Source organism: Gallinula chloropus (assembly GCF_964237585.1).
Source record: "Gallinula chloropus genome assembly, chromosome: 4".
Taxonomy (NCBI): domain Eukaryota; kingdom Metazoa; phylum Chordata; class Aves; order Gruiformes; family Rallidae; genus Gallinula; species Gallinula chloropus.
The window spans coordinates 72,231,896-72,244,342 of NC_140088.1; the positions used below are offsets into that span (position 1 = coordinate 72,231,896).

General features: G+C 44.9%; 1 protein-coding gene across 1 annotated transcript; it reads left to right on the plus strand.

Moving 5' to 3' along the window:
• Positions 1-8,730: 8,730 nt before the first annotated feature.
• On the plus strand, positions 8,731-12,447 carry RPL34 (ribosomal protein L34). The gene is made up of 5 exons (XM_084263657.1): positions 8,731-8,768; positions 9,590-9,663; positions 9,779-9,878; positions 10,641-10,744; positions 12,321-12,447. The coding sequence occupies exons 2-5, from the start codon at positions 9,599-9,601 to the stop codon at positions 12,403-12,405; spliced, it is 354 nt and encodes a 117-aa protein (XP_084119783.1). The 5' UTR covers positions 8,731-8,768; positions 9,590-9,598; the 3' UTR covers positions 12,406-12,447.

The window sequence follows — 12,447 nt, forward strand, 5'->3', positions numbered from 1 at the left end:
TGTGTACAATACAGTGTGACAGTCTGAAGGGCAGTAAACTTGTTCCAGTGAATGGGCAGATATGATCACTTTTTGGAGGTGAGTAATTCTGCATCCGTTTGAGAGGTAGTTATCTGCAGAGAAAACACATCCAAAGGGATCAGTACTTTCCTGTCTTCTTAAAGAAGGCAGCATTAATGGAGGAGTAGGGGAGGTGGTTACAGGGAGAAGGCAGGAGACGTGTCCTTTCATAGACTTGGTGCTGAGATACGATGCACGTAACTGAAGGGGTAAGGGGATGATGTTTTCTTCCTTCTTTATATGATGAAAATAAAAAGTGATCAAGATAGATTTTTGTTATCCTCTGGGCATTAAAAGCTTAAATGCAAAATGCATGACATTATATCTAGCCAACTCTTAGGGGTAAATAGGCAGTTTGGGGAATTAGTTGTTGTTAATTGGACTTCTGAGCTGAATTCCCATGGTGCTGCACTGCAAGCATACCCCTTTTGTTTTAATATTGAAATAGGGAGAAGCCAGCTCTGTGATGGATTAATTCCAGTATACAACAGCAGAGCATGCTAAATCACCTTCATCCAAATACTTAGTTGCATTTTTTGAATACGAATATTTCAGGGTTAATTTCTACATGTACTATAGAAGGTATTTAATTTTCCATTGACTATTTTAAAACTGGAGGGCAAATCTTAAAATAGCATAAATTGCCTGATTGTTCTTAATATCTGAAGATACAGCTTGTGGTTTCTTAAGCCATCATGTAAATAGATAAAACATTTCCTGTGAAATTTGAGGTGCTTGATTCTGCTGCCAGTGAATGGAAACTCTTCAGAATTCCAGGGCAGAGGGTGCAGTTTCAGTGAAAAAAATTTGTTACAAAAATCGCAATCTTGGAAACTGCATTTTGTGTTATCAATATTGTTCATGGTATCTCTTCGTTAGAAAGTTTTAATAACAATAATGAAATAAAACTAAAGATCTCTCACAGATTGGGGAGACCCAGAAAAAACAGTGTTTGTTTCTGGCTTTTCTTCTGGGAGACAGTCCAGTCTGCACATGCTGAAAGAAGTGATAAAGTAGCAATCCCTGGAGCAGAGGCCACACATCTCATTGTAGCTGATCCTCCTTGCATAGCTAATTGCCACTGGTATAATCCAAAAGGTAACAGAAAAACCCAGGGCAGCCTTGCATGTTCCTGGCAGTAAAACATCACAAAGAAATATTCCTAGTGCTGCTGAAATAGTTAGGAAAAAGTAACCTAGGGAGATGTTTAAATGAATTATAAACCCCTTACAGATCCTAAGCATCAAAACCTTCCAGTACCTCTTCATGCATCTTTAAGTCATGAACAGAAATTTATTTTTTTAAAGGTACACTAATGCATGATTGACCTTTCATTATTCTTTACCTCACCCCAGGGTGAGGTATGGCCAATATTTGCCACAGTAGATAAAACAAAGCAATAGTGAATTGTCCAAAATGCCAGATTCCTTCAAGGTTTAACCTCAATGGTTTGCTCCCAGTCAATTCAAGGGAGTTCAATGTTTTTATTGGACTCAAAATGGACTCTAGCCCCTACTTTTCTCACCTGTTGATGGGAACTGTGTTAATTTATGGCAGATGGTTTTGAGTTGTTTCTTGTGGTAAGGAACAGCTACTCCAAACATTTGGTGTTTACTGCTCTCCCAAAACTTGTGCAAATAAAGAATCACACACTAATTCTCTTTGCAGAGTCCCTGATATTTCATTAAATAGTAACATTAATTACTCTTGTTTTAAAACTGGGAAGGTTGGACTTGGACGTGTCAGGAATAGCACTTAGGTAACAACATTGTCAAGGTGTTTGGGAGGTCACCACCAGAAGAAACTATATTACTGATACCGAAAATCATGGCAACCACTGTCAGTACCTACATGGATTGTTACACTGCCCTGAATGGTTTCCCAAAGTCTGCCACAGCAACCCATGTTAGTGAGGGTGCTTTCCCTTTTGGTCCTGGGCTCAGGATTGTGGGAGGCACATCCTTCTTGTATGGCAGGAGGGATGCATTGGCATCCCTTGTCTTGGGCAGTAGCCATCAGGGGAAGGAGCAGCAAGGTGCTGATCCCAAGAAGCTCTGAAGATGTTTCCAGCATGGGGTCTTTCTGGAGATGCGAGCTGCCTACAGCATTATACACTTTGCTGGGAAAAGATTTCCCCTGTGCCCTTGATGCCTGGAAGGCCAGAAGGCTTAGACATGAGCAGCAGACAGGATTTACCTTGCATTTCACACTGAGGATGAAACACATTTCACAACCTGTAAAAGCTGTGCAGGTATCTGTTGTTTTTTCACTGCTCATCAGTGTAGGTGGGTGGACCAACATGATATTGCTGCACCAAGAGGACCAACACAGAAGATGTTGTAGGCCAGAGACCCCTACTTCATCTTGAGGACTGGATGAAAAGCAGCCGTGAGCCGCGAGCTGCCAGCATGCAGAACTCATGTCTCTGCTGCACTGGCTCAGTACCTTGCTCCATCTTAAACACATTCCACAGGGGGAGTGTTGCACAAAGCCTATTTAATTAGGCATTGGGTAGGAAGGAAGAATTCTATCCCAAGTGAGATGGAGGTTTGCAAGTCTCCTCCAGATGGTGAGATTATTTTTTTTCCAAGTCAGGAGGAAGTAAGCAGGTGTGGGTATGGGGCTTACCTGTGTTGGTTTTAATCAGCAACTTTAAGCAAACTCAGTGTTCTCATCAGAAAAGGGGAAAAATAAACAGCTGAGCACTGTGATTCATTTACACTTCAAATATACTTTGAGTTGGTTATTCCTCAATTAATCAAATAGCTGGTGTATCCCTAAAGTAGTATAAAGTGACACGCTGTGTGAAATCAATTTTCCCTTCCAAAATCATTAAATTCAGTAGCCTGTGACTACATCCCTGCTAATTCTAGTACCGGTCCTTTCATCCTCCATTAACTTTGGCACGCCTAACAGGCTGTCAAAAATAATTTCCCAGAACGTAAATAATTCAGAAATTAAAAATTAATAAATAATAACAGAGAGCTACTGGGAGATAGACTGGGTCAATTAGTCAGCTCTGCATTCTGTTTCTTCACAGCAGGGGGGCAGCCACATTCGTTACTAGAATCTTTCCTCCGATTCCTAGGTCTGATTTATGGCTCTTCATTACTGGATCCAGTCAGACACAATTACCTCCATCACTATCTCAGTTCCTAACTTCAAAGAAACACACATTTTCTTGTCTGCTTTTTTTCTCCTTGCAGCAGCCTCAGCTTGACGTCCCTGGAATTTCTTCCACGCGGACTAATTAATAAGACTTTGACTTATCATATTCACTTCTCTTCTTTGATGTCCTACCTTAGTCAATCATCCTATTTAATTAGAATTTCAATGATAACTTTACTTATCTCATGGCTAGATGTAAATTAAAATAACGGGATTTTAATTCTCTTTCTTACGGGGTTATGACATTTCTGACAGAAAAAGTTTCAACCCAAATACGATGTTATGTACTTCCTATGCTAGGAGTGCATTCCACTAAATTGTTTTTCCCTTTGCTACAAAATAATTTTGCTTGTTTAACAAGCTCCACTGAAATGGAAATGAACTACAGTTTCTCGTAACGTAATTTGCACAGGTCTGTGTTGTGGAAGGTTATGTTGATAAAAACGGATATAATCAGATCATGGCATACGCCACATAGTTAACGAGGAAGGAGAATGGGACTTTCAAGGAAAAAAAAAAAGCTCTGGAGAGACAATGGACCACAGGACCTCTTCTTTCTGCCTTTTCTTGCAGCCACTCGTACTTTTCCAAGGTTTCTCACTCCCTCATTTACAGATCTAATCCTGCTGGTTGTGCCCAAGCAGCACCTGAGGTGGATTCTAATTAAATGAGACATCTCTGAAACACATATCCTCTGCTGTTCATAGAAATGGTATTGTGGCTGCAGCCCAACGGGAACAGTTCAATCCTTAGCTATTGCTGAATCACACACACGAGTGAAAACAGTATCTTTTTTTATTTTTTATTTGAAGCTTATAGTGCAGGAGAGCCCTAATAGATGGGTGCAGTGTAAGGATCCATGAGGATCCATGAGGTTGAATGGAGCAGCAGAGTCCTCATGGGGCCTAGGAGATCCTGGAAGTGGGATGGGAGTGTGGGGAAAGTAAAGGAGGATGATTTCTGGGGGTCCAGTTGGGCTCATTCGAACACTTTGCTCTCACTCTTGTGGAACTTCCCATGCAACCAAGTGAATGGTTGTGCACACAGATAGGGATTTTTATAAGAAAGACAGGTAAGGAGAGTACCATGTGAAAATGGAAGGATGGTCAACATATCACGAACTCATCTGTGAACTGTGAACAAAGCCTTCACCTGGTGCAGTAAATAAAATATGGTAACAATTTCCTGGTCCATACAAAATGCACCATGGTGTGAATCTGCTATCAGAGATGATTATCTTTCTCATCATGTCTGGTAGACTGCAGTCTTCTTTATAAAAAAAGCTCGCATCCTTAGGCCCTTTGCTCCCACTAACATCCTAGCAGGGGCAGGGGGAGAAGGGAGGAAGATTTTAATATGATGCCATCATTGCTTTTCCAAATTGGTAGGTTGTGCATTTGCTAATCTGTCCCCTTTATTGTACTCAAGGGAAGAAGAAAGTGAAGAAAGAGTTAAAGGGATGTTTTGGACATAAGAAATAACCACTCCCAAAAGAGATGCTTTGGTCCTGTGAAGAAGTAGGAGTAGCAGAGAGCATGAGAGAATGACTTGGCTAGCACCAATCTGTACAAAATGGGCTTAGTGAGCTCCTGCTTCAAATATTATCCCCACATTAGATAGCATTAAACCACTTGTCATAAAGCTAACGTTTCTGGATGCTCTGACAAGCTGTTGCCTAACAGCCCTGTTCCTCTTACAAAATAAACTGAAAATGTTTGATAAACTAGGCCAGGGCATCAGCAGAAGTGACACACTGGAATTTAATTAACAGCTCTTACACTTGAGCTTAGAACCCACATCAGGTAGGTTAAAAAATAATCAATACTGTTGGTCAAAAATATAATAGTTACCTGTTGCACTGGCAATATCTAAACTAAACTATTCCATCATAATTTCATCATGTTGTTCTTTAACAATTGGAGTCTGATACACTTTTATATTTAGGCATGATTATTTAATCTAATTTAATTGGCTTTCTTATTCCCCTCAGGTTTCTGGGCCTAGAAAGTTCATATTAAATACCCTAATTGCTCTGAAATGTACTTGTTGTCTGCAGCATGCTCCTATTTTAAATATACCCTAAAATCGAGTTCATACATATTTTCTCTTCTTTCATGAATTAGAAGAATTCTGATGTCCATAATTTGCACTTAAAAAGAGTAAATAATTAACCAAAATAATAATTACAGATTGAAAACAGGGAGGATGCAGCACAATGAACTGTGAGTTACAAACCCTTAAATAAGGCCAGGAGCACACATCAAAGCTTTCTGGGGACCCGCCACTCTCCAAAAGCAAAGCTGAAGCTGCTAACGATGGCAGTGGCATCCTACATGTTTAATGTGCAGGTCCCTGGTTATTGCTATAGAACATCGCTCAGGCCAGCAGAGCAACGGTGTATGTCACAGCCTACAGCCACTGGGCCCAATCCTGTGCTCCTGGAAGAGAGTGGTTCCTATTGACGTGACACCAAGACTTTGCCTGTGCAAGCCAGCATCCTTTGGGATAGCGGTCATGGCACGTTGCATGAAGGAGGGAATAGACTTCGTGTGGTGGAGCAGGACCACCACCTGCAGTGAGGGGATTGAAATATGTGCATCAAAATATGGTCTGTGATGCGTCAGTGCCGCATGGTGGGGTGGGAGTGGTATCCATTAGGGAGGTCACAAACCGATAGTGGGGGCCTTCCCATTGCCAGAGCTGGCCACTGATTGCAGAGTGGGGAGGCCAGCTCTGCTTGTTAACGTGTTTCTCCCTGTCGTGTCAAGGATGGGAGCTGAAACAAGTGTCTGGGAGAAGTGCAGTCCAGGGAGGCTCCTTCTTATCAAGCATGCCTCCTTTCCTTCCTACAAAAGCAATGCTTAATGCAATTGCAAGGGGCTGACGGGTAGCTTTTGTGTGTTTATTTTGTAACAGCCGCAGATTTGGCAGATCTGGCACTGCTGGAATGCTGTTCCTGGCTGATGACAAGCCATCCTACTTTCCTTTACCTCTTGCTGTTTCCTTTATTTTCTTTTCTCAGTGATCTACCAGAGGCTATTAAATAGGAAAGTCAGAAAACATGACCCAGCTCAGGAAGCTTGTAAGGTGCCAACTGCTGACTGTAGGGAGAGTATATTAGAGGAACAATCAGCTAACCTTATCCTGTTCCCCTGTGCTTTTCCTATGGCTTTGAAATGAGATTTTGGGTCAGGTGGACCCTTGACCTGACCAGAAGAGAAAGCTTTAAATCTTCATTTTCCTGCCTGAGCACCTGCCCTGGAGCACATGTGCAGCAAATGAGTGCCTTGGTACACAGGCGAGAGGATTTTCTGCCCGAGGCTCCCGGTAAAGGTGCTGGTGCAGCGAGAAGGTGTTAGCCAAATGTCAGCATTGTGTCGCTCTCTGCAATGCTCAGTTTTGGGATTGGGCGGTCGGGCTCGTTCAGTGCCCAGGCAGGCAGCGTTGGGCAGCAGTGAGAATGTCAGAACTGTGGTGGGTTGACCCCTGCTGGAGGCCAGGTGCCCACCAAAGCTGCTCTATCACTGTCCTCCTCAGCTGGGCAGGGAAGAAAACATATAATGAGAGGCTTAAGGGTGGAAATAAGGACAGGGAGAGATCATTCGACATTGACCATCAGGGGCAAAACAGACTCACCATGGAATAAAACGCATCTAAACTATTATCTGATGAAAACAGAGTAGGATAATGAGAAATAAAACCAAATTTCAAAAACTTCCCCCAGTCCCTCTTTTTCCCAGGCTCAACTTTGTTCATGGTTTCTCTACCTCCTTGCCCTGAGCAGCACAGGGGATGGGGAATGGGGGTTGTGATCAGTTCATCACATGTTCTGTCTGCTGGTCCTTCCTTCTCAGAAGAAGGACTCCTCACACTCTTCCCCTGCCCCAGCTCGGGGTTCCTCTCATGAGAGACAGCCTGCCATGAACTTCTCCAATGTGAGTCCCTTCCCATTCAGTTCTTCATCAGCTGCCCCAGTGTGGGTCCCTTCCATGGTGTGCAGACCTTCAGGACCAGACTGGCCCAGCACAGTCCCTCATGGGGTCACCAGTCCTACTTGCAAACCTGCTCTGGTGTGGGGCCCACTATCCACGGGCTGCAGGTCCTGCCAGGAGCTTGCTCCAGCATGGGCTTCCCACTGAGCCACAGCATTATTCATGCCTCTCCACCTCCTCCACTGTGGGGTTCTCCATGGGCTGCATGTGGAATCTCTACTCCCCACCATCTCCCATGGGCTGCAGGAGGACAGCCTGCTTCACCACCATCTTCTCTACAGGCTTCAGTGAAATCTCTGCTCCAGTGCCTGGGGCACCTCCTCCCCCTCCTTCTTCAGTGGTCTTGGTGTCTGCAGTTTCTCACATGTTCTCACTCCCTTCTGCAGCAGCAAAAAGCTGCCGCTTGCAGTTTGTTTTCCTCTTAAATACGTTACCATAGATGCACTGTGAGTGTCCCCAGTTGGCTCAGCCTTGGTCAGTGGCAGGTCTGGCCTTGAGCCAGCTGGTGTTTTCTCTCTCAGGCCTGAAGAGAGCTTCTAGCTGTTTCTTGCAGGAGACACCCCTGCAGCCCCCCCTTCTTCACTGAACCCCCCAACAGGAGCACAGCGAGGATAGCGCTTGGGAGCTCAAGGCTCATCAGGTTGAACTTTTCACCTCCTTCCCCTGGCACATGCGTAGTTGTGATTGTTCCAGATGGCACAATCGTAATTGGGATGTTTTCTTTTTATCAGGCCTGGGTCCGCTTTAAATTATGTCCAGAACATTAATCACTCAAAGCTAACTAGGAGTTGTTCAAGTAAGTCAGAGTTGTGCAAGGTCATCTTCTGATATAACCACTATGGCACTTCAAATCATCCTGTTATTAAGCCCCCTTAACAAGCATAAGCCCCCCCCCTTTGCAAGCATTTTGTTAGCAAGCGCCCTTTAACCCTTTGTAAGCATCTTGTTAGAAAGCCCCGTATCAGGGGAAGTTTTGGGTAAGAGCACAGAGCTCCCAGATGCTCTATCTGCCGCCGTGATGTGGAAAAGCGTCTATGAGGGACTTGCCCTAACGGCTTATGTGCCTACAGCTACCTCGCTGCTCCAACGAAGAACCAGGCGCCCTTCCCGGGGAAAGAAGCTGATGTCTTAGAGAAACAGGTTTTCACTAAAGCAAACCGAAACAACAAAAGGCGGGGGGAAGTACGTGCTTAGGTTTCCTGGGAAAAGCGAAGCATCTGCAGCGGAGACGATCTTGCCGTGCTTTACCACAACCCCCTCCCCAGGACCCCCAGTCCCCGTTCCCTCCGCTGGCCGCGGCAGCACTGCCGGCTCCGCCGGGTCTCACCCCCATCCCGCCGCTAAGCGGCGCCTCGCCCCGCTTCAGCCGTACAACATGGCGCCACCCATGCGCATCCACTTCCGTTCAACATGGCGGCATCTACGACCCGCGCCGGGAAGGCGATCTACAGTGCGCATGCGCTACTCTTCCTTCCTCGTTCAACAGCGCTACTATTTCAACATTGACCCGCGCTCTTCCGCTTCCTCTTCCGGGTCTGGTGGCGCCAGGTATGGCGGCGGCAGTTTGAGGGCCGTCGGTCCCCATCCACTCACATCCGCGGCCCGGTGGGCGGTGGGGGCGCTTAAGGTCCCGCGAGGGCTGTGGTGAGGGGCCGGCGCCGTGGCTGTTCGCGCTGGGGCCGGCGGCGGGTCACAGATGCGCGGTGTAGAGGCCGGGCCTTCCTAGGCCTCTGCGGCAGGGCTCCGGGAGGGACCCGCGTCTCCGGGGCCGAAGCGAGCCGGTGCCTGCGGAGCTGGGCCGGGGGCGGTGCCAGTCCCCATGGCGGGGGGTTGCGCTGGGCGACTCCGCAGGCTGTCGGCGCCGCGTTGGGGCATCACTGCCTGGCGCCGCGTCAGTGCCGGCGTACTGCGGGTTTCGCTGCCCTCGTCGCGGCGTGCCGGGCCCGGAGATGGCTCCGGTCTGGGCCCAGAGTTTGCTGTCAGATGAGATAGGAAAGAGTGGTATTTGCTTCAGCTCAGTTATCAGCCTGGCCAACGAAACTTACGTTGCTTAGAAAACTCACATAGCTGGTAAAGCAGTTTTCTAGGGGAGCCTGACATCATACGGGCAAGGCCAGGGTGTTGAACTGCCTTCGAGTTAATTTGGGTGAATCTAAATTGCAGATTCTATTCTGCTTGTTATCACATGTTGTATAGTTGTCTTGGCTGCCACAGATGAGGAAACGCTTTAATTTTATCAGTGCTAACAGGGAATCAGCAGCTGCTGATTCAGATCTAGCTCGATGCTTCAGTGCAGCTGATGCTGTGATCTGTGAACTTCGATGGGGGACATTGATGCCTTAAATTAGTGCTGCTTTGTTTTGAACTAGGTGTAAAAAATGGTTCAGCGCCTGACCTACCGCCGTAGGTTGTCCTACAATACAGCTTCCAACAAGACCAGACTGTAAGTAAGACAGTTTCTAAAAAAACCCAACCAACCAAAGCCGCCTCATTTTTAAAGGAGGCTAAGTTTAAGTTTTGATTGTTACATTAACAGGCTTCTTTTCTGCCATACTTAGGTCCCGAACACCCGGGAACAGGATTGTTTACCTTTACACCAAGAAAGTAGGGAAGGCACCGAAGTCAGCATGTGGCATATGCCCAGGAAGACTTCGTGGTGTAAGTATTGGGCTTCCTGGCATAAGATTTTTTTTTTTACAGCAGTATTTTTTCAGTACAAGGAGCTTTTTCAAGCAAGATAATATGCCTGTTAATTGATGAATTTTTGTTGGAGCAACTTTTCTTAAAGTCTTACCTGAGTGTTGTAAAATATAACTGGTAAAACAAGCCATGAAAACTAAAGAATCAATTCTTTTTCAATGCATGTGGTTGTCATTGCCGTTACATCTGAACAGCCTTGTTCTAGAAGTTGTTACTGGCTGGAATTTTGAGCTAGGAGTTGATTCTGTGGCAGGCTGAAAACTCTAAATTGGACCTGTTAGGTAGGCTTCGGGAAAAAAACATTGCCATAAGCTGTTTGACTTTCGGTTTTAGGAGAAAGGAAAGAATGCTTTAATATGAAAATTTTCTCCAAAATGTGCTCTTGGTGTAATGCCATTGCTCTTAACAGTGATGGGAATGCTTGAGCAATGTCTGTCTGTGAGTAGAGCTCACCCTTGTGAAAACAGTCTGGTTTTTATGAACACTTCTAAAACGATGAATCTTAGTGAACCTGTGAGGTAGAATGAAATGATCAGTTTGGGAATGCTGAAGATGGTAAGATGGCATGTGTAACAGGCAGCGACTTCTGTCACATTTTTGCATCTTGAATAGTCAACTTCAGGTGCTACTGCTTTTTTAAATTACTGAACTGAATTTTCTTAATATGGCTGTTACCAGAATTACTGTCTTACAATAGGCTTCTCCTGTTGCTTCCTGCAGGTTCGTGCTGTGCGTCCTAAAGTTCTTATGAGGCTGTCAAAAACAAAGAAGCACGTTAGCAGAGCCTATGGTGGTTCCATGTGTGCTAAGTGTGTCCGTGACAGGTGAGCTTACAGAAAGCTAATTTTATTCTTGAGGTTCCACAAATCTCATACAGAGTATCTTGATGTTTTCATTACATGGATGGGCCGAAGCTTTGAGGACTCTTGTCTGACTTTGATGTAGTAAAATGGAGTGGGTAAGCATGGAGCCTATTGGCAGTGAAATGTGTGTGGTCTTTTTGTCCCTTGGATTTGAGGTAGTTACTGCATGTGGAGCTCCTTTGTCGAAAGTTTGTTCTTCATGATTTCTTACTGTGCTGTTGCTTTGGTGCTAAACAGTCTGCTCATTCCAAGTTTTTATATTTCATACTGAAGTGAAGATTTTTCTCTTCTGTTGTCCTACTCTTTTGTCTGAAGCAGAGATATTAGTGTCAAATCAGTTGAACTTTGGGCTTCTGTGTGTTGTTTTGGGATTAAAAGGTATTACTTTGTTACTTCAAGATGGCTTTTTTATGGGTGTCACTAGACTTGGTTTTATTGGGTAACAACTGTGCATCCTATAATTCGTTGGCAAATTTGAGGAAGAATGTGTTAGAAGGAATGTCATCCCTGTGAATGGCAATCAAAGCAGATCTCTGGAGTTAGCAGTCTGATCCATTTTTTTTTTCATCTTGCTGGGTTTTTTTCTCTGCTTGTGTGATCTCTAAGCTAAATCCCATGAGGTGCCACTGAAGAGTGGTTGTTACAGCTGCGTGTCCATAGAATACTTTTTTCTGTGTTAAAAAAACGTTCACTTTCTGAGTGTTTTACCAAGCACTATATTGAGCCTACTGGGTAGCTTTTAATACATGAGTGTAACTTACTCTGCCTAAAACCAGACAAAACCACCTCCTTCCCTGGAATTGGCAGGTGTTTCTCCTGTCTGTGTTTAGGTGTTGTTGGTAGGTTTTGTGTACTGCAAATACAGCCATATATACCAAATGTATATGGAATGGCACTGTAGTGCTTTAAGGTGGAAGTGTGGTGTATTTGTGCTTTTAGCTCAAAGCCACCAAATAGGCTGTTTGTGTGAGTGCTGTCATACCAGTCCATCTGCATAGTGGCTCTGTGTGCTTCCCAGAAATAACTGTGTTTAGGCACGGCGTGACCTGCCAGGGTTTCCTCTCTTTATGTGCAAGGAAGTTTTAATGGCTTTAATCCTGAGAGGGAAACTGTTCTTGTTTTGATAACTGGGCTCATGTAACGTTTTCTGTAGCTCTAAGGAAGAATTGACCACAACTGTTTACACTGTTTCTGACTTCTTAAGAGCCACCAAATCAGTTTGCCAGTGAGGGGTTTTGCTTTTTGCCTTTGAAGTTCATGGAGGCACTAATCTCACCCCTGTTCAGCCATCGGGTATTAACTACAGGCCACTCCCCGTAAGTTTGCAGCCCCACTAGGCTTTCTTCCTTGAACTGCTACAGTCATACAGTGCCAATGTCCCTGTCTTTTGATGGTGGCTACTTTTTAAGTAGTTGTGGAAGTAACACCACACATGCAGTGACTGTTGGAGACTGCAGAACTGACTGTAGCTTTGTCGTCTCTTTGTGATTTTGCTGAAGTAAATACATGTCCTAAAGTTGCTGTTTTTCCTTTGCAGAATCAAGCGGGCTTTTCTTATTGAGGAGCAGAAGATTGTTGTGAAAGTGTTGAAGGCACAAGCACAGAGCCAGAAGTCAAAGTGAATCTATTTGTAGTTTCAGCCCAATAAATGAAAGCTCCACTTT

Excerpts from the sequence above, each read along its gene's own strand:
- RPL34 (XM_084263657.1), top strand. The coding sequence starts at position 9,599 with ATGGTTCAGCGCCTGACCTACCGCCGTAGGTTGTCCTACAATACAGCT. Across the intron at positions 9,879-10,640 it reads GCCCAGGAAGACTTCGTGGT|GTTCGTGCTGTGCGTCCTAA; the intron begins GTAAGTATTGGG and ends TGCTTCCTGCAG. Across the intron at positions 10,745-12,320 it reads GCTAAGTGTGTCCGTGACAG|AATCAAGCGGGCTTTTCTTA; the intron begins GTGAGCTTACAG and ends TTTCCTTTGCAG.